Here is a 27,902-nt window from a genome sequence, read left to right as displayed (position 1 = left end):
TCCGATGACCAACGCTGCTGGGTGGGTGCTTTGTTGGCAAGGCAGGCCCTTACAAGGTACAAGCCCACTTTTGTAACAGGTCCTCCTCTTGCAGGCATAGCTTGAAACAACCCAAACGGACACAAAGAGGTGTGGAACAGACAACCACAGCAGCATCCATCAGATTTGTACAGGTAGTCCTTGACTTACAGCCATTCGTTTAGTTACTGTTCAAAGTCACAACGGCCCCGATCAAAAAGTGACTTATGACCATTTTTTCACATTTACAACCAGTGCAGCGTCCCCCGTGGTCATGTGATCAAAATTCAGATGCTTGGCAACTGGCTCATACTTATGACGGTTGCCGTGTCCCGGGGTCAGGCGATCCCCTTTTGCGACCTTCTGACAAGCAAAGTCCACGGGGAAGCTGGCTCCACTGAACGAACGTGTTAACTAACTTAACCACCACACCGATTCACATGAACAACAGTGGCAAGGAAGGTCGCAAAATGGGGGAAACGCTCACTTAGCAGCTTTCTTGCTTAGCCACAAAACATTTGGGGGTCAAATTGCGGTCGTAAGTCAAGGACCACTCGCACGGAACAACTGAATGGCTTCCGACGCGATGAGAGATGGGACTTTTCATTTGCAGAGGGTAACAAAAGAGCCCTTTGGGGGAAGGACAAGCCCAGGACTTCACAGACCCGAAAAATGCTGATTTCTTAGAAAGAACCGGGAAGTGAACCGGCCACCGCTTACTTCTTCCAAGATTTCTTTCCACATCTTAAGTTTGTCAACCGCTCTAGTTACTTCCCAGGTTTTCCCCACTCTTCTTATTTTTTTGTTTTTGTTTTTGAGAGCCCCCTGACCCCCTCCCCCAAATATTCCATCGCACAAGAAGCGCCTTTTGCTTCGTCTCATCTTCTTCTCCTGAAGGCACAAACCCAGATGCATCACAGGCTAGAGCTGAAATGTCCATTTATTTTTAACAGCAGTAATAATTTAAAATTATAAAAACCCCTTTCTCGGTATCGACTTGCCAAAAAGGGCGGTGTTAGTAACAGGGGAGGGTGGGAGCGGGAGGGAGGGAGGGAGGAAGAATCTGTGCAGAGTCAGGAAGTGGCTCCGATTGTTAAACTCCTCCCCACTGCTCCTCCTCCTCCTCCTCTTCCTCACCCCTCACCCCCCCCCCCGCCTTTGTTGCTGGTGCCTAAGGGAAGGGGCCTCCTGAGCTCCTCCAGCAGCAGAAAATCCAGAGAGGAAAAGAGGGGAGAGAGGGAAGAAGGATCTCTTATTACATTTCTACTACTTCCGAGGAGGGTCGGTGCTGTCCGTCGGTTCTTAAAGAGTGCTGACGCCAGGATGGGAAGTGAGGGGGGGGGAGGGAGGGAGAGGGAAACAAACACCTGTCAAAATGATATATTTTTTTTTAAAAAAAAAGAATAAAGAGAAAGGGATAGACAATCCGGTTTTTTTGGAACGCCCCTTCGGAACTCCAGTCTCCCTCAAATCCAGTGCTTGTTCACGTTTCGACTCCCTGCCGCTCGTCACACAGCGCAGCCGGGGGGCCGGGTTTTAAGAGTCTGCACAGCAGCACAAGTTTAGAGAGGAGGCTCTTTCTCCCCCACCACCCATACCCCCTCCCCCCCGCATTGTCCCTTGAGAGAATGCAAGATTGAACACCAAACGTCGGGAGGGGGGGGCAGAGGGGGGGCAGGAGGGAAGAGAGCGGGAAGTCAAGAGGGTCTTAGAGATATGATGGTTGAGGTGGGGGGGGGGGGAGTGCGTGGAGATTTCCCATTCCCAGCCCCTCCCCACGGCTCTGTGCTGGACACTCCCCACCCCACAGATTTTCCCCCTGGTGGTGGTGGCGTGGGGGAGGGGGGGAAGCAAGGGAGGGCTATGACATTAGAAAAAGAGCATGAGAGTGGCGACGGTTTGTTTGGTTTTTTTTTTGCTTGCTTTTTTTTTTAAAGATTCATGAGTTGTTTGCGGAGTTTTCGTTACTTGGTGAACTGGAGGAAGAGGAGGAGGAGGAAGATGACGAGGAGGAAGCAAAATTCATTGCGGAGAGTCCAGGTGGGTTTGTGGCTGTGTTCTGCCCGCTTAAACTTTTCCGACACACTGGGCAGGTGTCATGCTGGGGAAGCGGGTGGAGACCAAAAAAAAAAAAGACAGAGAGAGAGAGAGAGAGAGAGAGAGATAGAGAGAGCAAAAATGTTAGAAAACAGGTATTTGGCCCATGTCTCAGTGCTTAAATACAGGCACTCCCTAACTTACGGCCATTCGTTTAGCGAACAGTGCTAAAAAGAGGACTTACAACGGACCCTTGCGCTTACAATAGTTAAAGCATTGCTGTGCCCACGTGATTCCCTTTTGCAACCTGACCAACCAGCTTCCAAGAAGCAAACCAAGGGAGGAAACTGGCAGGAAAGGTTGCCATTTGCAGTCACGGGATGCCTTGCTTAACAACTGCAACGATTTGCCTAATGACCGCAGCAAAAGAGGCTGTGAAATTGGCTGTGGTCAGCTGACTTAACAACAGCCGTGCTGAATGATGGAGTCTCTGAATCTTATCGTGGCCGTCAAGTCAAAAACTAAAGAGGCCTTGGAGTTCTTCAGGACAAACATGGCACAGGATGGCAATTCTTATAGAGAGCTGCAGACAAGCACTGTCTCCCTGCCTCTGCCCATTAATGCATTGCACTGCCCTGTTCTATAGTGTCCCTTTTGTCCAACATGCCACACAGGGGCCCTGAATCACAGTACAGTGTTACCTCGGCACTCAATTGCTTCAAAACTCGTAAAATTTGGTACTACAAATTTGGCATTTTGATGGGGGAATGTTGTCCCAATACTCGGTGTTTGTTTAGTACTCGATGAGCAGCTACAGGAAGAGAGGGGCAGCTGTGGAGAAGTGACAGGAAGTAGGGCATGCTGGGAAGGTCACAGCAAAAGGAGGGGGTGGCCACCGAGGGTGGACAGGAAGTAGGCCATGCTGGGAAGGTCACAGCAAAGGAGGGGGTGGCCACCGAGGGTGGACAGGAAGTAGGCCATGCTGGGAAGGTCACAGCAAAAGGAGGGGTGGCCACCGAGGGTGGACAGGAAGTTGGCCATGCTGGGAAGGTCACAGCAAAAGGAGGGGGTGGCCACCGAGGGTGGACAGGAAGTAGGCCATGCTGGGAAGGTCACAGCAAAAGGAGGGTGTGGCCACCGAGGGTGGACAGAAAGTTGGCCATGCTGGGAAGGTCACAGCAAAAGGAGGGGTGGCCACCGAGGTGGACAGGAAGAGGCCATGCTGGGAAGGTCACAGCAAAGGAGGGGTGCAGGGTGGACAGGAAAGGCCATGCTGGGAAGGTCACAGCAAAAGGAGGGGGTGGCCACCGAGGGTGGACAGGAAGTAGGCCATGCTGGGAAGGTCACAGCAAAAGGAGGGGTGGCCACCGAGGGTGGACAGGAAGTAGGCCATGCTGGGAAGGTCACAGCAAAAGGAGGGGGTGGCCACCGAGGGTGGACAGGAAGTTGGCCATGCTGGGAAGGTCACTGACATAGGAAAAGGGACAAACAGAAAGGTCTTCCTGGCCGAAACAATGGGTTAGGTGGTAAGTCATGTGGTTTGTTTAGGACTCATCCTCTTTAGTACTTGTTGCACCTCTCAGAACCAATTAATGCCGAGTACCAAGGTATCACTGTATTTCCATTGGTGGGAGCTTGTCATTGAGTCCAAGTCTACTTTGAATGGATCCTTCAACAATTAAGAATTTGGGGTGAGAAAAAATAAAAATGGCATTGTAAACAGTCAGGGTGATGGAGAAAGGGAAAAGCTGAGGTGCTGGAAATAAACACAGGGCCTATGCAGATGGTATTCCTGGGAGGAAAAAAATAAAAGCACGTTTGATAAAAATGGGATTAAAAGGGCAATGCAACACTTCAAAGGCAGATGTGCTTCATGGCATCTGCAGGAGCAAATGAGGTCCCTGTCTGGGTGACTCCTTTAAAAAAAATGGGGTCTCTTCCCAAGTTGTGTGGGAACCTGGGCTCAGCTGTCCTGTCCTGTGCAACTGGCAGTGCGATCAAAGGAAAATATTGTTTGGTTTAATCATACAACTGCAGGCTAAGATTACTGAACCACAAGCCCCGCAAAGCAAAACTGACAAGAGAACAAAACTGCCTCTACAAAATTGTGAGGTTTTTTTTTTTGCTGGAGGCATTTAATGGAGGCTGAAGAGCCATCTGTGGGTGGGTGAGTGGGAAACCTATGCTACTGACAGTTTGATGAAATAGTCTCTAACTCCCTAATTCCAATTCAACACTAATTCCAGTGTAACTCCGTGTCAAGGGATCTGTCCCCCTCAATCCCAATCTTCAAAAAGATTATATAAAAAAACTCATCTGTTTTAAACGGACTTAACTAAGACGATTTATCTAGCATGCTGTATAAGCTGCTAATGCCTGGCCTTGAGACTGACTTTTCAATTACCAGCTTTGGGAATTATTGGGCTTTAAAAATGACTTTCAAGGGTTGTATATTGATTTCTAGACAGGGTTTTCACTCAAAAAAAAAAAAAAAAGAGGGGGGAGGGAGGGGGTTTATTGCAGGAACAAGCCCTTAAAAAGAAAGCGGTTAGGCTTCTGAGGAAACAGGGAAACTAGCGGAAGCCTCACTGGAGAAAAGGTTGCACCTTGGGAAAAGCTTTTTTTAAAACACTGAACATCGGAGGCATATTTCCTCTCTCTTGGTTTTGTTTAAAGCAAAACAATCGTTGCCCTGAAAACGAATGATCTTGTGCAGGGGTGGGCTTCAAAAAATTTAGCAAAGGATTATCTGCCTGGTTGCTGGGTGGGCATGGCCTAGTAGGCCTCCTGCATCACGGGGCGGGGGAGGGGGGGAATTTGCCCTTCCCGGGCTCCAGAGGCTTTCCTTGAGCCTCTGGGAGAGTGAAAACGGCCTCCCCCCGGACTCCGGAGGCTCTTTGGAAGCCAGAGATGGCTCCATTTCCGGCCTTCCTGAACTTCCAGGAGACCCGTTTTTTGCCCTCCCTGGGCCTCTGAAAGTGCCCTGCACTTACCTGCACCCAAAACAAGCCACGTGGGGACTCTTGGGAGGGGAGGGTTGGGTGAGGCCAGCCAGGAGTGGGATTGGGAGGTTCTCCGAACTGCACAGAAGCTTAGCTAGGGGCTCTCCTGAACCCCTGCGAACCCCCAGCAGCCCACCTCTGATCTTGTGTCAATCGTTGAAGAACAAGGCAGGAAGACAGAGTACAAGCCACGGACCATTTCCCCTCCCTCCTGGCTAACAAATCTTCTCTTAAAAGTCCTCTCTTTGCCCTGTTCAATCTCCGAAGCTATCTATTATTCTCTGCCACTATTGAAAAAAATGTCTGAATCGCAGCAGGCCAAAGGAAACAAGGCTCCCATTGGGGGACCCTGGTGGATCGTCTCTAGCCTCCCCAAAGCAGCAGTGGACATGCGATGGTCTCTGCTCCAGCCCCTCCGTGACTTCCCCTGACAGCTCACCTGTTCCAGCCACGGGACTATGCAGCCATCATGGAAGAGGTGATTGCAGGGTAATTGTCGCACGCTCTCACCAACTTCATAATCTTCCTTACAGACAGGACATTCCAGTCCCGAAACTACAATTGGGAAAAAGAGAGAGAGAGAGAGAGATAAATGAACTAGAGCTGAGCTGTTCATCCCTGCTACAGGTAGTCCTTGTTTAGTGACCACAACTGAGACCAGCAACTATCTCATTAAGTGAAGCCGTGGCTAAGTGAAAACGCAACAGTGCTTGTGATTTTAGCTTTCCTTTCTGCTTTAAAGACCTGTGAAGGTTGTAAATGGAAGGATGGGTTGCAAAGTTACTTTTTCATTGTTACCGTAGTTGGGAATGGTTGCTAAACAAGGAATTACCTGTACAGGTGCTTCTCCACTTACAACCATTTGTTTATCGACTGTTAACTTACAATGGAACTAAAAAGGGTTAGGACCGGCCCTTCCATTTACAACGGTTGCAGCATCCTCACTATCACATAATCAAAATTTGGGCGCTTGGCATCTGGCACGTATTTATGATGGCTATATCAACCAACCCCTTTTCTGGAGTCTGATGAGTGTCAGCATCGGGCGCCTTAACCCGGCGTTTGGTTCATCCTGCAGCCCCAGTACCACTTACCAAAAGTGGCCCACTAGGTGTCTCATCTTCCACGCCTGGCTCCATGCCAGCGACCCGGGGTTCTTACCCATTTGGAGTTTGAGAATAGGTTGAGATTGTTTCAGCCCCGAGACCTTTAATCATTCGCTTGACTGGATAAAATAAAACTGCGGCAGCCTTTTTTCCATGAGCGCCAGCCAGGGGTGGGATGCTACCAGTTCTGTCCGGCTCTATAGAACTGGTAGCTCTGAAGAGCAGCAGACACAGAACCGGTTCTATGTCTGCTGCTGCTTGTCCCACCTGCCTGCCGGGGCTCTTACCTGTCCTTTATTTCCTGCTTTTTCAACCTCAGCTGCTTTGCGCGGCACAGCTGAGGTTGAAAAAGGAGGGGAAAAGAGGCTTTTCGAATGCTGCGCACCTGCGTGAAGTCTTTTTCAGCTGTCCAGGCGGCACAGCCTAAGGTTATGTTACACATGCGCACAGCCAAACTGGTAGTAATGCCGGATGAATCCCACCCCTGGTGCCAGCTAACCTGAGGGAATTTCTGAGGGAACCAGCGACTACAGGGCTGTCAAACTCCTGGCCCGCGGGCCGGATGCGTCATGCGCTGGTCACGCCCACGCCCGGTTTAGCGAAGGGGGGAAAAGTCTCATGTGACACTGACGTGACAACGTGAGTTTGACACTCCTGAGCTACTGGATGGTTCAATTAGTCTTTCGCTCCTATACCCAGGTCAGACGAACGATTTGTACGTCCGGACCTCCATTTGCACCCTTCCCATCCAGTTTCTGACAAGGAAAGGCAATGGAGGAAGCCGGATTAATTTAACAACCATGTGATTCATTCAATAACTGCAGTGATTCAGTGAACACCATGGCAAAAAAAGGTGTAAAATGCAGGCGCGACCCCTTTGCTTGGCAATGGAAATTCTGGTCCCGTTTGTGGTCATAAGTCGAGGACTACCTAGATATTTAAAGCAGCTAATGGAGAGAAAAAAAACCACAGAAATGGATGAGAAACCAAGTGTTCTGGAGCAGTGGTTGCCAATCAGTAGGCCGGGGACCACTGGTGGTCCGGAGAGAAATGTCACCCCCAAAGCACTCCCCAAAGCAATTAATCCAGGCTGTGCAAGAACACAAGGCTGTGTCACTCACATGGCCCATGGGAACACAAGGCTTGCATCCCTTGCATTGCGAGCAACATGAGGTAGTGAGGGGAGGGGGGAAAGGGCGCAGGGGGGAACTTGCCCCACTCACCCCACGCACCTGGCTTGGCCACCGGGCTGCTTCTTCCTGCTTTTTTCTTCTTCTGCTTTTGGCTGCATGCAAGGAAAGCAGCAAAAGTCTTTCTTTCTCTCTCTCAAACTCTGCCAGAAACGAGTTTGGGACCCTGCAAGGCCTCCTGCTCCCAGAGGCTGCATCGGCAAAGACTCATTTCTGGTGGAGTTTGGGGGAGAGAAAGACTTCTGCTGCTTCTGCTGCTTTCCTTGCATGAAGCCAAAAGTCTCTCTCTCTCCCTCACCCCCTGAGAACGGAGTTGGAGACGGTATCCTGCGATCCCAAATAAAAAACGATTGATCGGTAGGAAAATAGGGTGGAGAATTTTCCTGCAGATTTTGGGGGGGGATTTTCCCAGGGTCTCTGGTCTGCGGGATTTAAAATTATGAGTTTGGTGGTCCCCGAGGTCCAAAAGATTGGCGACCCCTGTTCTGGAGGAGGATGAAGGCAGAAGCAATTGGGATCTGTTAAGAATTTACTATCAGGTTCGCTGAGCTTCCTTTTGCTATGGTACAAATAGACCTCCACTTACAACTACAATTGAGCCCCAAATAATCAAGACAGTTGTTAAGTGAGCTTTGCCCATTTTACGAACGTTCTTGCCCCAGTTGTTAAGTGAATCACTGCAGTTGTTAATATAGTAACACGGTTCTTTAGTGAATCTGGCTTCCCCCATTGACTTTGCTTGTCAGACGGTGATCCCATGACCCCGGGACACTGCAACTGTCATAAATATGAGCCAGTTGCCAAGTGTCCAAATTTTGATCATGTGACCGTAGGGAAGGTGCAGCAACTGTTAAGTGCAAAAAACAGTCACAAGTCATTTTTTTTTCAGTGCTGTTGTAACTTTGAACGGTCACTAAATGGTTGTAGGTGGAGAACTACCCATACATTGCTCTCAATCCACTGACTGGATGGCTGAAGATATTTACGGTTCTACTTCTTTTCAGAAGGCCGAGACCGCGATCTGCTTCGATCCTTCAGCTTCATGTGCTAAGCATAATACAGCACTGTAGTCAAAACAAGCAATGCTTAGCTTGAGAAATATGTCCCTGTTCAGTGCTACCCAGCCACCTTATTCCATTTGAATAGGAGAAGTTTAAAGAGAATGAAAGGTGATAACTGTTTTGTAGGTCCTTAGCAACAAACAAAAGCTACAATCTTCTGAAGCTTTAGGAAGAAGTTGAGATCGGTCCCAAGTTAATCTAGGGTGAGCCTAAGAAACCTTCCCTGTCTCTGGTTCCCAACCACAGAAAGGAATGAAAGCCACCAACCAGAGAATAAACCAAGGGGCAAAAGAGAAGGAGGAAAGCTGGCCAACAAAAACTGCAATGAGACATTAGAATCTTTTAAAAATAATGATGCTATTCAAATGAAAATCTCTAGATTAGATGATCCAGGTCTTTCTGAATGTATTGGCGAGTGGGAAGGAGGGAAGAGAGGCAGAAAAAATGAGTAAGCCCTTACCGACATGTTCCTCTGTTATATGAATGGTTGGAAGGGCCTGAATCTTCTCCTTGTCTGCAGGAGGCGGGCCGGTGTTTTCAAATTGATTCAGGAGCTGAAAGAAAATAAAAGGGTGACAAAGGAAGGAGAGACAGTCCCAACGTTGCTGCCAGATTGTGGCTGTAAATCAAGCTTGGAACTCCCTGGAGCCTCTAATCCAAGAATTACCCAGGCCAAATCCTCCATAACTTCCTAGCCCAGAGAAAAGGCCAGCCTGCCGAAATAAATTCAGGATTAAAATTGATTCTTGTTAACAGGCTGTCCTTCCTCCTGCTTTCCCATCTGCAGGGAAATGTCTCAGCATCCCATTTGAACCCCCAGTATAGCAGTTCATGTCTAAAAAAAAAAAAAAAAGACACACCCACCCACCCTTTCTTAGGCCTGGGTATCAGGATAACCAGGGTCAGCAAAATTTGCAGCCCGTTAATGGCAACGTAAGAGCAGCCCTCCTTGCCTATTGCCGCTACTTCCCCTCCTACCCAATAAAGATGGCCAGAGCAGCTAAGAGCCGGTCTGGAGGCCACACACTTAAAAGCTCAGTTATGATTAAAAAACCACCACCACCAACTAAGCTCCTCAAGGTGAATCTGGACATGCACTAGCCAGGGGTGCTTGATCCTCCAATGTTCAGGCTAGGCTTCTGCTGCCAGCCACTCAAAGGCGCCTCCACTCCACCGAGCCACTCTACAAAGCCCAAGTTTCAGCTTCCTTTCAACCAGTGTTTCTCAACCTTGGCAACTTTAAGATAGGTAGACTTCAACTCCCAGAATTCCCCAGCCGGCGTGAAGTCCACCTATCTTAAAGTTGTTGAGAAACACTGCTTTAAACCATTTTTCAGAACAAGAGCCTCACGTGCTTAAAACCTTCCATTCCCATTTGCTTTCTAATTCCCAATGTTTTATGGAGGACGTGTACAGGGTTACCTCCAAATTATTATACATTAACCAAACGATAGCATTATTTATTGACACCACCGAGCCCAAAATTTCTGTTACTAAGCGAGACAATTGTTAAATGAGTGGGTTTTGCCCCATTTTACGATGTCTCTTGCCACAGTTTTTTCAGTGAATCACTGCACTTGTTACGTTAGTAACAAGGTTGCTAAATGAAACTGCCTTCCCTATTGACTTTGCTTGTCAGAAGGTCCCAAAAGGTGAACACGGGACCCCGGGACACTGCAACCGTCATAAATATGAGTCAGTTGCCAAGCACCTGAATTTTGATCTTGTGATCACGGGGATGCTGCAATGGTCATAAGTACAAAAAAAATTGTCATTCTTTTTTCCAGTGCTGTTGAACAGTCACTAAATGACTGGTTGTAAGTCAAAGACTACCTGTAAGTGATATTAACCAAGGCATGGATACTTGGAGGGGCCTCATCATGGTCATGTTTATAACTGTGGTACAATTATGCAGTTTTTAATATACGTTTGGTGCACAGACTAAGCTAGGCCCATTAGTACACACTCTATTTCCTTCCTGGTTTTAGGCCAGTGCCTGCAGAAACCGCGTAAGCAGGGATTGTAGGCTACAGCCTTCTTCTGCTGCTGGATTCCAGCACAAGTCTTGGGATGAAAACTCAACATGGAGTTTCTCTTTAACTAATGGAACTTGAGCCTCCTGGAATTAAGCTGTATCTCAGTGGGAGCCCACAGGAGAGGACGTGAGAGTCCTAAGCTCTGAAACCTCCGTATGCCATCATTCTGCCCCACCCCTGCCCCGCAAAAGAGATGTGCCCTACACACAACCAGCTGTACCTGAGTAATAATGGCATCCAAGCCGTTGGCGCCCCAAGCGTAGTCCATGGGATTTGAATGCAAGACTCCCCTTTATAAATAGAAAGCACCAAAACAAAGAAAGGACAGGAGGAAAAGTTAAGCCTTCACTGGAACTGGCTGGGCTGCCATAAGGCAAATGGTCAAGGTTTATTGACTTTGGAGGATTCTTAGAATAAGCCTAAGAATCCCACATTTTTTTAAGATGTGTGGACCGACTCCCAGAATTCCCCAGTCAGCCAGAATTCTGGGAGTTGGAAATCCATACTTCTTACAGTTGCTAAGGTTGAGATACAATTGATCTAGAATGTGCTCTGACCAACTCACCAAGGTCCTACTCCAAGGTTTGGTATCGTGGTCGGTGCTATAATTCCATTGACCAGCTGCTGGATAATTCTGCCAAAAAGAAAGAAAAAAACAAAAAGGTTGAGGCATTCTGGAGCAGGGAGAAGACAACTGCTGAATGAGCTCACAGTTCGCCAAATTCTGGTGCTGGAATATGTGGAATTTTAAGAGGATACTGGTAATCCTCAACTTCTAACTGGAATTGACACTGGAATTAACGGTTTTTAAATTGTGCCAGTCATTAAGTGGGTCATCATGTGACAGACCCGATTTTATATTTTCTGCATTAAGCAAATCATCATGGTCCTAAGTGAATTGGCAATCGTTATGCAAAATACTGTTTGCCAAGTGTGTTTTTTGCTGGGAAACGAAGTAAATGCTGGATGATTACATATCTGTAGGACATTGCAAATGGCTGCAAATGCAGGCTGGTAGTCGAGCACCTAAAATACAATCATGTGATCACACAGGGGAGGGAGGGAAGAGGGCTGGTCATTGGAATTTTGCTGGCTGCCTTCTTAACTCCAATGGCCATGCTCCAGTGCAGGCGTCTCCAACCTTGGCAACTTTAAGACTTCTGGACCAACTCCCAGAATTCCTCAGTCTCACACTGGCTGAAGAATTCTGGGAGTTTTAAGTCCATAAGTCTTAAAGTTGCCAAGGTTGGAGAGGCTTGCTTTAGTGACCTCCAAAGGGTGGCTGGAAAAATGAGTAATGCCCAATGCTTCAACTCTGGAAGCACTGCAACATAATTTTGTAATTGTACAGGATATCTTTCACCTCTAACTTGGTGTGGCCCTTCCAATTTGTGGACAGCACAGTTCCAACTGATTTGCTAGACACCCACACCCACTCCCCAAAATACTGTCCTCCTACATCCAAATTGACTCAGCAACCGCCATGAACCAGGAATCCATTTCCATGGTTTTAAAATACCTATATTCAAAGAAGCGACTTGCCCATCGCAGCTGGACAACCTGTCCTCACCCTTCTAGTGTGGGGACTCCCTCATGTCTGCCAGCCGCCCGTCGTGTGGTGAAACGAGCCCGAGGTTGCCTGGCTCCATATCGGTGCCGAGACTGATGTTCCCTCTCCCGCCTGTTCTCAGCATCGCGGTTATCTTCTGTTTGTGTGTTGGACCCAAAAGCTGGGAAGTCAAAACTGTCGTCGATTATCCCAAAGGCAAACTGGCCGTAGCCCTGCGGGAGGGTGAAGAGGGGCTGATCTACATTCTAGAAAGGAGAGAGAATGCGCCAGACAGAGAAAAGGAAACTGCTTAGAACAGAGGAAGATGACTTACGGAGATGGGCCAGAAACCCAGGACTGCCAGTGAGGGGAGACAGGTAAGCTGACATCATCCAACTATGGAATTAAAGTTCCACAGTCCTTCACCATTATTCATCTTATCTGAAGCTTATGGAAGTTGAAACTCCGAAATGGCTGATCCAGGTACCTTTCTGCTTTTCTGCCAGAATTTTGGAAGCACATCATCACAGGCACTCTTATCAAATGGCTGCCATGGCGAGAAAGTGGCCCATTCACAAAATGGCTACCGGTCACAAAATACTCATTTACCAATTTTTTCTCTCTCTACTATCTTCTCTAGAACTCTCCTTAGCAACCTAACTTCCTTTTTCTGTTTCTTCTGCATAGCTAAGTATCGAAAACCCTGGGATGGATCCTCTAACCATTTCTATTTTCTCAGAGCGCCAGTGAGGCCCAAAGGCATTCACAGAAATAAATACAATGCTAGAGGCTCCTTCTCTGTAGGAGCTTTCTACATTACTCTTGAAATTTTAAAAAAGGGATCTGACTGGGTGCCAAGTGATGTCCATGGGGCTAGTAGGGCCTACAGTCACCAGCCTGTCTGGAAGTTCTGAGCCAGAGTTGAGAGAAAAGAATGTTCCAGTCTGCAATGGATGGATGATTCCCTATGCCAATCTTAGCAAGTTTAAGATGTGTAGACTTCAACTCCCAGAATTCCCCAGCCAGCAATGATGGGAAAAAAGTCCACAGACCTCAAAGTGAAAAAGGTTGAGAGACAGTGGTCTAACTGAAGAGGATTCTAGGCCCTGCCCTGAATTCTCAGCAGCCCCCCCCCCCCCCCAAAAATACCATCCATTGTCCATAATAGATGTTCTCCATTCCTTTCCCAAATGCAAGGGGCTCTCTTAAGATTGGACTTGGAATCTCTCAAGAAAAAAGGACGAAGACATAAAGATCCTGGGTAAACCTCGGGCAGGTTTTTCTTAATGGTCTATTGATGTATTTATACCCGTTTCACTGAATAGAGACTTTATTCATAAAGAACTCACCTCAAACGGATGTCTGGCCTGGTCACTGGTTGAGGCTGAAGAACTGGACCCATTTTCAACATTTCTGGAAGAGTTCAGGGGGGGGGGGAGAAGCAAATTAGCCAAGTAGGATGGAAATTATGATTCCTGAGAACGCTAGACAAGAACTAGTCAAACGACTGTACATTTTTAGGTGCCTCTCTTAAAAAACAACAACCCGCAATATAGATGTCAGACTCCACATCAGGGTTGTGTTTGACCTCAGGGGGCTGGGGTGGGCATGGCCAGCTTGACACCAGTCGTGTTGGGGGTGCCCGTGGCCCGAGCACTCCCAAGCTCCGTTTTCAGTTGGGACGGCCCCCTGCAACCTTCTGCCAGTGAAAACAGAGCTCGGGAGGGCCACGCACAGACCTCACAAGCTCAGTTTCCGGCTATAATGGCCTCCTGCAACCCTCTGCCAGCAAAAACAGTACACGGCCCTCCTGAGCTCAATTTTCACTGGCAGAGGCACTGTGGGTCGGTCCTTTGCTGTTTCCAGGGCCCAGATCTAAGCACCCTGCAGCCAAATCCCTGCGGACACCCCTGATATAGATGAAGTCTTTTTTAAAAAATAGTGATACTTATGTGTTTTCTTCTTGTTGTCTGTTTCATTGTTCTATTATTTAACTTTTGTTTGTTCAAACTTCCTTTTTATTTCGTTACTTATGGTTGTGAATGCCTACAGAAACCCCATGACAAGATAGGTAGCAAATAAATTTAATAATAATTAAAAAAATGAGTAACTTGTGTTGGATTTACATGAGTGATAGAAACAATCTGTAGCAGGCCTTCTTGTGGGGGGAAAGAAAAATTGCCAGTATTTCTTCTTCTTGTTTTTCCTTCTACTTGTATTCTTTTTTAATCTTTCCATTTCTCCTTCATTCAGTAACCTACCTTTCAATTTTTTTCTCAAATTGGGGGGAAAAAAATCCTCCTTCTCTTCAACTTCCTTGTCCTATGTGGTTTTTTTCTGCTTTTTAATAAGATGGTGAACCTGTGCAGTGGGACATGAGGCTCAAGAGCACCTAGCACGATACTTATAAAAGATAAATGAGGCTGTGCTTTACATTCCTTTTCAGGGCCCCACACATGCCAAATGTTCCTGGCAGAAAAAGAAACAACACTGCTGGATGAATCTTCCCTGCTTTATGCATACTGCATGCTGTGTAATCCGAAGGAAACCCCTTCCTGCAAACAGGGAGATTTACTTTCAGTGACTTTAATTATATTATTGTATCTTTTACAAAGTGTAAACTTCCCTAGCGTACCTATTGTGAAGGATACAATAGGCCCATTTTAATTAAATATGTATATTTATCTACTCATGAAAGGAAGGAGCAGAAGAGTATCATTTATTTTACTGCAATCTGAAACCAGTAATCCCAGGGGCTTAACCAGGTTAAAACCTGAAACCAGCCCAGCTGGGAGAGAAGATAATTTAAATGTCTGCAGCTTTCTCCCATATTCCCTCCTGAAATCCTTTCTGCTACCAACATTAAGACATTTTTACCTTGCCTTCTTTTATCAGGTTTTTCAAACCTTGTGGTCAAATTAAAAATGTGTTTTTGGCAACTTTTGAGCTGGCCTAATACAGGAATGGTTGTAGTATAGGACTGGAACCGTTGATTTTAACTTGAATAAATTTGGATCTGCCTTTATTTTAACAAGTAAATAAAGCAAAAATAGTACTAGACAACAATGGTAATAGTTCTTGATTGAGAGCCTTGATATAAAATTTAACAGTGCCAGTGACCACACGACAGAATGTGGGGTTTGTTAGAATTTATAACAGCAGAGGAATTCACCAAAAATTCAGTAAGAATTCCAATAGATACAAACCCTTCCATGCAATTAACTCTAAAACTGGGGGAGAAGAATGCATCTTTGTCAGATATAAAGTGGGGGGGGGACCACAAAACTGTTGTGATATACACGAGGATTTTGAAGAGAAGAATTTGCCAAAGTTTCTGAGCTGGTGAGCACTTTTGAGAAGTTCTCACCTTCTGGGCTGACGACAGAAGCAGCTACAAAACTCCACACAGAATCCTCCTATGTCCTTTTCTTTAGCAAAACCCTGGGTCAGCAATTTGTGATTTTCTAAGAAAGTCCAGGAGGCCCTCAGATATGCTTAGAAATAAAGATTACACTGGGGGATGGTGTTTATCTTTGTAACACTCCTACTTCCCTCTCTTTAACTTTAACTTTCTATTTTTGATGTAAGATTGGGACACAATTCCTGACAGAGATTAAAAGAGGTATCTGAAAGCTTATTATGCCCTCAGGCACCACACAGGATACCTCAACTCTAGTTGCAAAGGCCCAAAGATACTTTTCAAAAGAACTGAAGAAGCTTCTTGGACGAGAAGCAAAACATCTTTAAGGAAAACAAAAAACAAAGAAGTCCAGTTGCTTTTTGAAAAGCACCTTTTGGGACAACCATGACCTGGATAATTGAGAACGTCCACAGACATCCAGTTGCAAAGCTGTCACAAGGGCAGGTTTTATCATCACCATTTCTAAAGACAGGGCATACCTGGAAAGCAGGAGGCCCCAGTATAAAAAAGTATAAATACGGCTTTATGAATTTAGCTCAAGATATGGGAAAGTGTGAGAAAGAAACTCAAGGTTGCTCCACCTTCATTCCCTTTGGTCCAAGAGGGAAGGAAGGGGAAACACTGTCAGGCTGTCAGGATTCTACAATTATAGCCTATATCAGGAGAGTTTTAGCATTTCTTATGGAGCCTGTTTCCTGTGACCTGCTTTACATCAAAAGGGTTACCAAAGTTTGTTGCTTTATGGATACAGGATCCTTGACGTATGACCATAATGGAATTTGCCCGGTAAGGTCTTATGTCCTGATGGCCACAAAATGGGTCAGCCACCATACTTTATGACATTTTTGCAGTAGTCATTAAGCAAATCACTACATTCATTAAACAAATCACCACAGTCGTTAATCAAACTAATGGCTCGGTATGCGTACAGTTTTGCTGAAAACCAGAAGTAGCAGTTTTCAGTCATAAAATGCAGTCGTGTGACAGTAGGACACTCCAAACATCTGTAAATGTGAACATGTTGCGAAGCGCCCAAAGTTTGGTCACATAGCCATTGAGAAGGGGCCAACTGTTGGATCTTCAAATCCAGATCATGAACTCCCCTTTTGGGAGTTGGTCATAACTTTGAATGGTCACTAAGCAACCAGTTGCAATTTGAGGACTACCCCATATTAGGATCTAAACTGATCTTGGAAATTTAGCATTGCTTAAGCATACCACTTGCACCAGATGTGAGTCAGCTAATGACGTTGAACCAGCTTTGGTGCCACTCCTTTCCTTGATGTATGTGTGGCAGAAACAAACTGAGGAAATAAGATTGTATCACATCCAACTTCAGACAGGAGATCATTCGTGAAGACATCTGAGGGAAGTGGGCCAGGAAGAAGGGACAGAAATGCTGGGATATGAATATTTTTTCCATCCTGGCTTCTGTGGCCAAGGGTGATGGAAGCAGTCAGTTATTCTAAGGAAAGGAAGATTTTGGCTAAGGACCTTCATCCGCTTTGCATATCTTCTAGATATGGGGAGTTTTCAACACAAAGAAACCAAGCATTTATCCACCAATCATACTGATTTATACGTGGATCTAACCCCTCGCATGTAGACAGAAAATAATTCTTGAGAAAACTTGCCAACGCTTGACCCAGACCTACCCCACATATGCAGTTGTCATTTTCAAAAGTAAAAAAGGCTTGTTACCTTGGTTCTTCGGGCAGCTCTTCAATAAAACCAGATTCACACCTGGGGCAAATATAATCCTATAGGAGGAAATGTTGTGTGAGAATGCTTTACGTTCAAAAATCCAGCAAGGAGCAAAAGATGGGAGATTGCCAGGGTGTTTTCCGGCAAGACCATCAGTCAACCACTGTCCAGACTTCAATGTTCCTCGATTCAACAGACCCGCCCTTGCCTCCATTGGCAGCTAACTGCATGAATTAGGATCACTTGTAGCCGTGTTTCTCAACACTGGCTGGCTGGGGAATTCCGGGAGTTGAAGTCCAGTCATCTTGAAACCGCCGAGGTAGAGAAACACTGACTTGCAGATTTCCTACCACTTCGCTCAGGCATAGTAGTAACGGTGTAACTTTTTTTGCACATTAAAAAAGCAAACGAGAACCCTCTAAACTGAAAGTGATTCTATTTTCTACAACACACAAGCAGAATTTTCCCGTAGTGGATATTTGTCTCACATGCAAAATTATATTCCCAAGGAAAAAAGAGGAGAAGCAAAGCTGAGTTCAAGTACAGGTAGTCCTGTAATAGTAGTAAGTAAGTAGTAAATCGAGCACTACTGGTACCTCTTAAAAATAATTACATATGAAGGAGTAAGCACTGGATTGGCTTGTATTACACTAAAGTGATCTAGCAATTTTTTCTGAATACAGAGTGAAAGGATGGTTTGTTAAAAGCTGGGCGCTTCCTTGGGTTGCATGCTTGCCTGCAAAAGCAGACTGGCTTTCTGAAGAACCCTGATTTATCACAACAAGCTGCCTGCCAGAGAATGTGTTCCCCAACCTTCCTATAAGGGCACTTGCCGGAATGCATTATGGGCATTCCTGCAAAATGGCTACCGGGGAGACGGTGTATTCATAATATGTCAGCTACTACTTGGAAATCTCTTCTAGACTTTGTGCTCAAGACAGATAAAAATGAAGATGTTGGGTTTTGCTGATTAATATAGTTAGTTGATAGAGAAATAGCTAGTACTTGTTAAGTTGGTAAAGTAAAAATGTTGAGGCTGTAATTTTATTCTCTACTTCATTGTGCTGAAAGAAGTTGGAATTTTTTTCCCTTTCCCCATGTACTTATACCTTCCTTCCCCTTTTCTTTTCCTTCCCCATTTTCTATTATCTGTATTGTCTTCTGTATTTTTGTATGATAATTTTAAATTATTGGAAAATCTCCACACACACACAAATATGCTAGCTACTGGGGACAGAAGGGCTGACTTGTCAAAGTATTTCACCACACCCTCTCTAGCTGACCCACCATAGATTTCTCTCTACTATTATCCTTGATGGCATATCCTATTTTTTAACGAAGTGAAATTATGATTGAAAGATGTAAGTCAGATGATATGCAGGCACCTAGGGAGATGCAGAGCCATCACCCAGAGCCAATCTGCACCTGGTTGGCTATGTCCACCAGCAAATATGGTTTAATTACACCACATAATGAATGCTATGGGAAACTCTTTATGGGCCTTTTGCTGAAAATAATAAAAATAAACTGATGATTGATGGATCTGATGATTGGAAAGGGAAAAATATAAGAAGAAGGGGATCACTTGGTAACTGTAAAGGAAGAGGATGATAAATTTATTTTAAAAACCGGAAGCCACTTCTTCATACTTGTTTTCCCAGTCACCACTTTCATTTATTCATCTTTTCCCCTTAAATTCGTAACATTTTTTTTACTATTGTATAACATTCCTCAACAGAAACATTTTTTGTAACAGAACGTTATGGAAAACTGGGATTGGAATTTGCAGCGTCCAAAGCAGCCAGGATTTGTAAACTAAACATTAACCTTAGTTTACAATCCCTTGGAAATAAAAAGCCAGGGATCTTGGCTTAGATAAAATAATCGGCTTCCTTTTCCTAGCTAGCTTATCTTACTATCATCCTCTGGCTGAAACAACCGGGCTGCAAAGGAACCAGCATTCCATTGTTTCCTGGTAAGCCAGTTTCCTTTAGAACCCAACTTCCTATTGTATCCAAATGCGACAATATGACCACTATTCATAGTAATCCAGGGCTCATTCTTATCCTGCCTATGGAATAAGTACCTGGCTGTTTGATTTTTTTAACTAAGGCACCGATTTACTTTTCGTGTACAAAATAAAGCTGTTCTCCAAAGACATGTAGCTATGTATACCTTGCCCACTTGGGACTGGACTTCCCAGCTGACTGAACTCCATGTGATGGTGTTTTTTTCCACAACATTTAAGACAGACGGGTTTTTTTTCCCTCCTGGGAGCTCTCCAGACAGACAGATGGACCTCAACTCCCAGGATTCTTAGCAGCCGTCATGCATTTGAAGGGTGCCATCTTGGGGAAGGGTGTTCCCAGGCAATCATGAACCAGGAGAGCTCCCCAAGTAGACAAAACCCAAATTAGGGCTTGTATTCCGAGCGTGGTTTGTATTTATAATAATAACAGTGAGAACCCAGCTGAATAACAATGACAACTAAAAAGGACTAAAAAAAAAAAAGCAAGGTGGTAAGTCTTCAAGTCAACATTCTTCAAGTCTGACGCAGCAAAGGTTTGGTTCAGTGAACGACAGAATACTTAGCAGGTTGCCAGGATCCACAGGACAGCAAAGGATTTAAGAGGAGAAGCAAGTGGTGCGTTTCAAAATAGTTTACCGTTGGTGGGTGTGGCTTGGTGGGCATGCTTGGCGCTCACTCCAAACACGCACTTTGTGCAGGCATAGAGGTTGGCCGACTCACCTCCTACAATCCTGCACTCTCCCTGTCGCTTCAGCAGCGGACACTCGGCAATCTGCTGTGCCATGCAAAGCACGGAATAAGCCCTGATAGGTGGGTGGGCCCAACGGCAGCTCCTTAGAGAGAACCGGCTTGGTCTCCACCAATCTTCAGCGCTACCAGTATGCCAGAACCGGGCCAAACCGGCAGAATACCTCCACCGGGGAGAAGGTAACCAAACAGCTCAAGCAAAGCAGACTTTGGGCCTATAACCGTCTCTGTGACACAAAGTCCGTGACTAGTCAAGATTACACCAATAGATGGGACAAGGTGCAAGAGTGGTTAAACTGCTTGGCTACAATTAAGAACCAAACTCTGAACAGGCAGTGAAGGCAGCAGAAAGCCGGTCAGCTTGAGGAAACTAGTTTTGCCCGGATTGAACACATTTCCTTAACGAAAAGATGATCATGACGATATTTGCAAGGTTCGCTCTGCATTCTAAGGTGTGACCTAAATTGACCCAAGTTTGTCACACAAGTCATAAAGGTTTTTATTTGCAGATAAATTATAAAACACGGTTTAAAACAAATCTGATTCAGACAAGACACTTGACTAAAACCAAACAGTGTTGCAATATAGCACAATGTGCGAAGTCAGCTTGTGGTGGGGTTTATATAATGATAAATCATGATTTATTTAACTATGGTTACCACATAAACCCTTCATGGAAAAGGAACGTGAGAAACCCAGTCTCTAAATGGGCGGATAGATGAACATAAGAGGCAAACTATTCGTACACCGTGACCTGCAACTGGCTGAGTTTTAGCAATATGTTAATCCACCCTAAGCAAAGTATATCACTGGCCTATTAAGCTTTTTAAATGTTTGACATTCACAACAAGATATAAGCCATTTTGCACTTTGCCTTGTTAGCGTGATATTTTGTGCAGGATGACGATATGGGTTATTTGTTTCTGGGTTAGTGTGATATATTCATCCATTCAAATAAGAATCCAAGGTTTATAAACCATGTGAAATAAAAATCTAGTCATGATATTCCCTCTGAAAAAAAATCGGGCGGCCAAAAGAGACCCCCACCGTGCACCAAGAAATCGCTGCCCAGCTCCCTTTTCCTGCCGCTCAGCGGCCTCCGCTGCACCGCCCGGCTCCGCTCAGGTATCCGGCTGGGGCTGTCAGGAGTTGCTACGCCGGCGCAGCTCGCATGCGGCTCAGTCCGCGTTGCCTCGGAAGGGAAAGGCAAAACCAGAAGCCGCTGCTGCCGTTGCAAAGCGCCGCCGCGGCTCTTCCTTTTTGCCTTTCCCTTCCTGAGGCAACGCGGGACTGGAGCCACGCAGAGCCGCGCCAGTGGTAGCAACTCCTGACTCAGGGCCTCCGAGGGAGGGAAGGAGGAGAAGAAGGGGGGGAAGGGGGCGATTCCCAAAAAATCGAATTCGATTTTAATCGGAAGAATATCATGTCTGAATCTAGCAAATAGTAAAATTCTTTTGCTTTAGAGTGCAAGACACAAACTGGATTCCTACACCACTGTCTGCAATTGGATGGGTTGTAACAAGACATTAATCCAAACTAAGCAAACATCATAGCATTAGTGTGAAGTATGAATCCACTTGCACACTGAATGAAGAGGTCACATCTTTAATCTTTAATCTAATCTATTAGATTATAGTCTAAAGATGCTTCAGGTTAGATTCCTGCACTAAGTTGCAGATTTGGTTCAAGGGTCCAGTGATTCGATTCCACTCTAGAATTCTATGGTTCAGCATGTCTAATGAATCTATCTAAACTTGCACTGCAGTTTGCAAACCACCATAGTGGTTAATCAGATCATGGACTCAGATACACACAGCCTGGCTAGTATTCTTGGGCATCAAAGGTTAGTTATATTTTCAGTATCTGTTCTGAGGCTAAGCTGATGTCCTTGGAAGAAAAATGAAGTTATTCTCTAAATCTTGAGGTTTCTCCCCTCCCCTTTATACATAAAAGTTATATTTAGAAGGAGTCATTTAAGGACAGTGTGCTTGTCCTTAAACCAGTATTTCTTACCCTTGCTAAATTTAAAATGTGTGGACTTCAACTCCCAGAATTCTTCAGCCAGCTATGGTGGCAAGGGAATTCTGGGAATTGAAGTCCATACATCTTAAAAGTGGCCAAGATTGAAAAATGTTGTTTAAAAAAAAACAAATGCCAGTCCTTCACTCAATTGCTGCCTCAAGACGTGATGGCTACCATTAGCCCTCATATTAGTTTCAAAAATGATGAGATGGATGCCGGGAAGTAGAAAATAACTTATAATAGCTATATACAAATTCAAGTTTCAGAGACAGCTAACTTCCAGATAGCAGGTATCAGGGACTACCGTAGAAGTAGACAAATGTCCCAAAACATATTAGTAGGCTGTCTGAAGGCATCTAACCGACCAGAATGAAAGTAGAGTGAACCACTGATCCCGTGGTTTTGTATCCCAAGCAACACTGAACTATTAGTTGCAGCTTCAGGCCTTTTGGTTCCAAAGACCATGTTGAGCAAGGCACTTTCCTAGGAAAAATCCCAGGGCTAGTTCTGCTACATGAAAATTCATCCAGAACACTTCCACCAGGGTCCTTCTCAGAAGGCAATCTGGATGAGCTCTGAGTGCCTTTATTTAACTTTTCCCAATGTGCAAATTGCTTTGTTGGGCACACTGAGCATTGTTTGCTTATTTCATCAGCTGTAACTGGCTGGGTATGTGCATGCTAACTGATAGTCTATCGTTGGAAACTTTAACAGCAGGGTTTACATGGCACACTAAATTGAAACTAAATAAATTACATCAAGGTTGCCACGATGCATGAAGCCAGACAATGTGGGTTGTCATCCAACATTTACAGGTGAGTATGTTGAAGAAGCCCAGTAGATTTGGACAAATTCAATCAATCACAATAAAAGCAATGGTAGTAATATATGAAAATCTTCTTGGCATGAGGTGCCTTTGGTGCTTTTTGAGCTTGTTTTCTTGTAGGCATTTCATTACCCAAACTAGGTAACAACATCCCTCTGTTCTGGTAGGAATAATAGAATAGAATAATAGAATAACAGAGTTGGAAGGGACCTTGGAGGTCTTCAAGTCCAACCCCCTGCTTAGGCAGCAAACCCTATACCAAGGCTGTCAAACTCCCAGCCCACTGGCTGGATGCGTCACATGCAAGCCACGCCCAGTTTAGCAAAGGGGGGGAAGTTCCAATGTCACATGATGCTATCATGACAACATGAGTTTGACACTCCTGCCCTATATCATTTCAGACAAATAGTTATCCACTCTCTTCTTAAAAACTTCCAGTATTGCAGCATTCACAACTTTTGGAGGCAAGTTGTTTCACTGATTAATTGTTCTAACTGTCAGGAAATTTCTCCTTAGTTTTAGCTTGCTTCTCTCCTTGATTAATTTCCACCCATTGCTTCTTGTCCTGCCTTTGGGTGCTTTGGAGAATAGCTTGACTCCTTCTTCTTTGGGGCAGCCCCTGAGATATCTGAACTAGGGAGGGAGTGGAGTTTGCTCTCAATTTATATTCCAGTCATTTGCCCTGTCAGTGTTGGGTGGGAGTGGTCTCAGTGGCTCTTTGGCTGTTTACTGTCAGCTTGTTTGGCAATTCCTTGATTGGGGTATTGTTTACTTCTTGATTGGTCTGATGTTAATGTTGGTGTTAATCTGTTCATCTGGATGTTGATTGCTGATATGGACACCTGCCTCCCCCTCCCTCCCTCCCCAGCAATCAACATGGAGATAAGCAGAGATTAACAGCATAAAACTTTTAGCTGGGAATCTAGAAGCCCAACCAGCAGAGACTCTGCTTTCATTCTCATGTTTCTTTAAAATGTTTCTTGATTGACTTTCAAGGCCACTATCTTTCCAAGGTGACTTACAATACTCCAATACACAATACCAACTCATAACTTGCAATTAACCAATCAAATACATTCTTACCAGAAAATACACATGAATGGATTCACTGGAAACCTGCTGGAGAAGTAACACAATCATTTTCATCACCAGCTTGGGGAAAATAATAAGTTTTTAAAATCTTTCCAAATCAATGATGTGCAGAGGTCTCAGGATATTTTGGAGAGGCCCTATTCCACAGTGTATCACTGGGAATGCCATCTCTTTTTCTCATGAACATTTCTATCTAAGAAGTGTCAATATTGAAAAGTATACTACCTTGGTTGGTTCTGGAGCTGTCTTTAATTCCATCGCAACTTCTCATAGGCAGTTAGGTGGCAGCACCCAGCTAAAACTCCACTATGTGGGATCAGATATCAGATTAGTATTTGAAAGGGAGACAGCCAGAAATCCCAAAACTGCAAACATCCTGAAAGGAGGCGACAACTCATTTCTATACTGTTGACAAGGACATCACATTGATGTTGAGTTTGACTCAAAGGAAACCATACCTTTACCTATCTTCCCTTGAAATTAAGCTCCACCTTGGCAGTTATCCTTCCCAACCTGCCTTCAGCTGCTCTTCTGCTTGCACCATTTCCACTCACAAATACCTCTGACTCAACTGGACCACAAGCGTAAGAACAGCTGCTGCCTTTGGTAGTGAAGACAGAAGGCAGAACCAAAGTCTATCCCTGAATGTTACACATTTAGGAAAAGAGAAATCCTCTTTAAATCCTCTCCAAACTCTTCAAAAGCATCTAACTGAAGCTAAATTAAAGGGAAACAAAAGTAACTTTTAGCACTATTGTTCTAAGTCAGTGTTTCTCAATATTGGCAACTTTTAAGATACATGGACTTCAATTCCCAGAATTCCTCAGTCAGCATAGGGAGTTGAAGTTCATGCATCTTAAAGTTGCTATGGTGGATAAACACAGTTCTAAACAGCCGCAGCACAGATGGAGGTTCAGAGTAACACCTGACTATAACGGAAAAGTATTTCATGCTAAGTTTCTAACCATAAAATTATACCAGCTGACTCCACGGGATGTTCTCTAGGTATCTGTGACTACAACTTCCAGAATTCCCTGATTGAAGGAATAATGCTGGAAGTCAGTGTCACTCTACATGGCAGATATAAAATACTGAGACATAAAGCAGAAGAATGGGAACACATTATATTGCCCCATAACATGGGTTCTTTGGTTCAGATTTGGAGCAACATATGATTCCAGCCACTGTGAGTTGTAAACCATAGATTTTGATGTAAGGCTATGGGAATCATGCTGCTACAGCTTGTTCAGTAAACTAGCTTACACTACAATGCATGAACCCAGCCTTACAGTCACTTGCTAAGTATAATAAAGATTCGTTAAACTTGTATGCCCCCCTCCCCAACTATATGATTCTATGAATATAAACTGGGGATTTGTGGTTCATAGCTCAGCCTTTTAACCAGCATGATACATTCACTTCTTGAATGAGACTGCTGGCCAGCCACTGATGAGACAAAACCCTGAGTAAGATGGAACTTTAACCTGATCTAGAAGGCCTTTACATATTCTTAGGAAGGACCAGGTCTTTTTATTGACAACAAATAAGTGGGATAAACTGAGTCAGCTTGTTCAATAAATAAAAACGCTATATGCATGTATAAGAAAGAGCTGCAATGTTTCATGTCTGGCTTTTCAGCTTCCCACTACAATCAAAGGCTGAGCAAAGTGGGCTTACCTTGCTCTGATCTACCATGGCTCTTCTTGCTCTCGGATACATCCTTATGGAAATCAAGTCCATCCACAGCCATTAACCAACAGGCTTTTAAATGGAAAAGGAGAGGACCACTTACCATGAAAGCTAAAGATGGATTCAGCCTCAAATGCTGGATTGTTTTTAAAAACCCATCCTGGATCATTGATGTAACTGAGAAAACGAACAAGAAGCCCTGTTGACTCAAACCAAGATAAGCCCATCTTGTTCCACATCCTGCTTCCCACCACGGACATACAAATGCCCTAATGAAAGCCCACAAAATGGACCAGAAGGCAATCCTTATCTTCCACTATTTTATCCCCTCAGCAGCAAACTAGAGATTACTATCCTCTGAAAACTACAATGTAAAATGACACATATCAATGGCTGTGTTCACAGATAAAAGGGAAAAATAATATATGAAAAGCACTGAAACATCAAACAAGACAGTACTTAGGTAGCCATATAATTCTAGCCCCTTTCTCAATACCTTCGGTGGAACTCAGAGCACTGCTTCCATAGCCCATGAGTTTCACCACTGCAGTGTTTCATTATTTACAGGTTCTTGGCAAATATGCTTCTGATTTCAACCTGCTTATCTCAATCCTGCTCTTTGGAATGACAATCCAAGTCTTTCATAATGTTTGATTTCCAAACCCTTCACTATCTTGATTACCTTTAATTCTAACTATGGCTTGCTTAAAAGATGGAATTCACAACAAAACATATTATTCCACACGAAACACAAAAATAAAATGAAATTATTGACTATGATCCAATAAACTCACCTTAGCTAAAACAATTATACACTCCTTCATTTACCAATCCTTCTCATTTCCCGTCCTTCTCATCTGTTTTCCTATTTTTAAACAGTAATATTTTGGGGATAAAAGCCACTATACTGTACCTCCTCTTTGCAAAGTGACATGTACATTCCAGAGAAGTAATTGTGTTAGCCTTCTGCAGCCAACCAAGCATCTCATGCATCTTAAAATATCAAATTAAGTATATATGTTCATGATGAAGTAGGCAATACATACAATAACCAAGTTAAGCCTGAATGTACATGGATCACATAATATTTTAAGCTTTGTTTGGGTATTTTCCCACGTCATTATAGTTGTGCTTTTAAAGTTGTAGCAACCTTTCGGCACAATCTTATCTGCCATCATCAGGCTTCAGACTAACACAATACAGAAGCCTGATGATGGCAGATGAGATTCTGCCGAAACGTTGCTACAACTTTAAAAGCACAACTATAATGACGTGGGAAAATACCCAAACAAAGCTGAATACCATATATATATATCCATATACATACACATACATATACACATACATACATACATATATATACATAGGTTCTCTTAGTTGCCCCACCTTTGGTTATGCTCTAGGATTTTTTTTCCTTTTGATACTGATGGCTTTCTTAGCAGGAAGCAGGACGTGAGGGGATTTCTCTCCTGCAGCAGTCCTCGCAGCAATTTGGTTCTGAGGGATACCATTTTTATAAAATAAATGTCAACAGATGAGTCTCAGAGAATCCTAAATGAACCTGTCCACAATCCCCTCAACAGGGCAGGGGCAGCCCGATCCAAGAATCTGGAGGCCTACAAAGGCTCATCGCTCCTGTTCTGACAGTAAATCAAAAGTGAAACCAGTCTTCCCCAGCCTGGCCGCTGGATTCAAAGACCCATGACTCCCCACACGCGCTGGATTCAAAGACCTATGATTCCCACCGAGCAGCAGGAACAGGTGAGAGGAAGTGCAGACGGCTAGGGAAAAACCTGGAAAGGCACAGATGCCCACCCCCCCACTTTCAGTGGATCCTCCATGTATACGGCCAGTCTACCTTGGAGGTCTACCAAGTGGGGGAATTAAAGCGGAATGAAAATCAAAAGGATTAAATCAGCCTTCGGCGGCTTGACACTCTCCATCTATTTCAAAACTACAGTTCCCATCACTCTCAGCCACCAGGCTTACGGCCATGCTGGATGGGGACGGTGGGAACTGCAGTCCTCAGCTTATCAAGTTGAAGACGAATCAGCTCCGGTATTTACCATCACCACCGACCCTTCCCTTTTCCCTCCTCACCGGTAAGCGCGGCGCAATCTCGGCCGAGCAGCAGTGGCAAAAATACCGTCCCGGCTGCGGGGAAGCCTCCGCCATCTTGCTTCCTCCTTTTCCTCTTTCCTCCCCCCCGCCCTTAGAGGGAGGCAAGACCGCCACACGCTGCGTCAAATTACGTCAAGACGCTTGGTAAAGCAAATGTCCTACGGCGGCCGTGCAGGTTCAAGAACGGGGGCCATCTCTGAGCAAAGGAAGGGCGGGAAGTCAGAAATCACAGAGCTTTCCAGTCCTAGACCG

At 44.8% G+C, this 27,902-nt stretch overlaps 1 protein-coding gene across 1 annotated transcript; it reads right to left on the bottom strand.

Moving 5' to 3' along the window:
* Positions 1 to 940: 940 nt before the first annotated feature.
* RNF126 (ring finger protein 126) lies at positions 941 to 27,747 on the bottom strand. Its single transcript, XM_026670992.2, has 9 exons — positions 27,630 to 27,747; positions 17,122 to 17,180; positions 13,349 to 13,412; positions 12,021 to 12,265; positions 11,016 to 11,084; positions 10,671 to 10,740; positions 8,875 to 8,968; positions 5,497 to 5,612; positions 941 to 2,119 (listed from the first exon to the last, which is right to left on the bottom strand). Exons 1-9 carry the CDS (start codon positions 27,702 to 27,704, stop codon positions 1,958 to 1,960), a joined length of 954 nt encoding a protein of 317 aa, XP_026526777.2. The 5' UTR covers positions 27,705 to 27,747; the 3' UTR covers positions 941 to 1,957.
* Positions 27,748 to 27,902: the final 155 nt, after the last annotated feature.

Source organism: Notechis scutatus, chromosome 1 (assembly GCF_049901735.1).
Source record: "Notechis scutatus isolate UNSWTSFEM ecotype Mainland chromosome 1, rNotScu1.2, whole genome shotgun sequence".
In the NCBI taxonomy this organism is placed as follows: Eukaryota; Metazoa; Chordata; class Lepidosauria; order Squamata; family Elapidae; genus Notechis; species Notechis scutatus.
The sequence above is the reverse complement of the archived record's forward strand: the minus strand, read 5'-3'. Positions and strand labels throughout refer to the sequence as shown.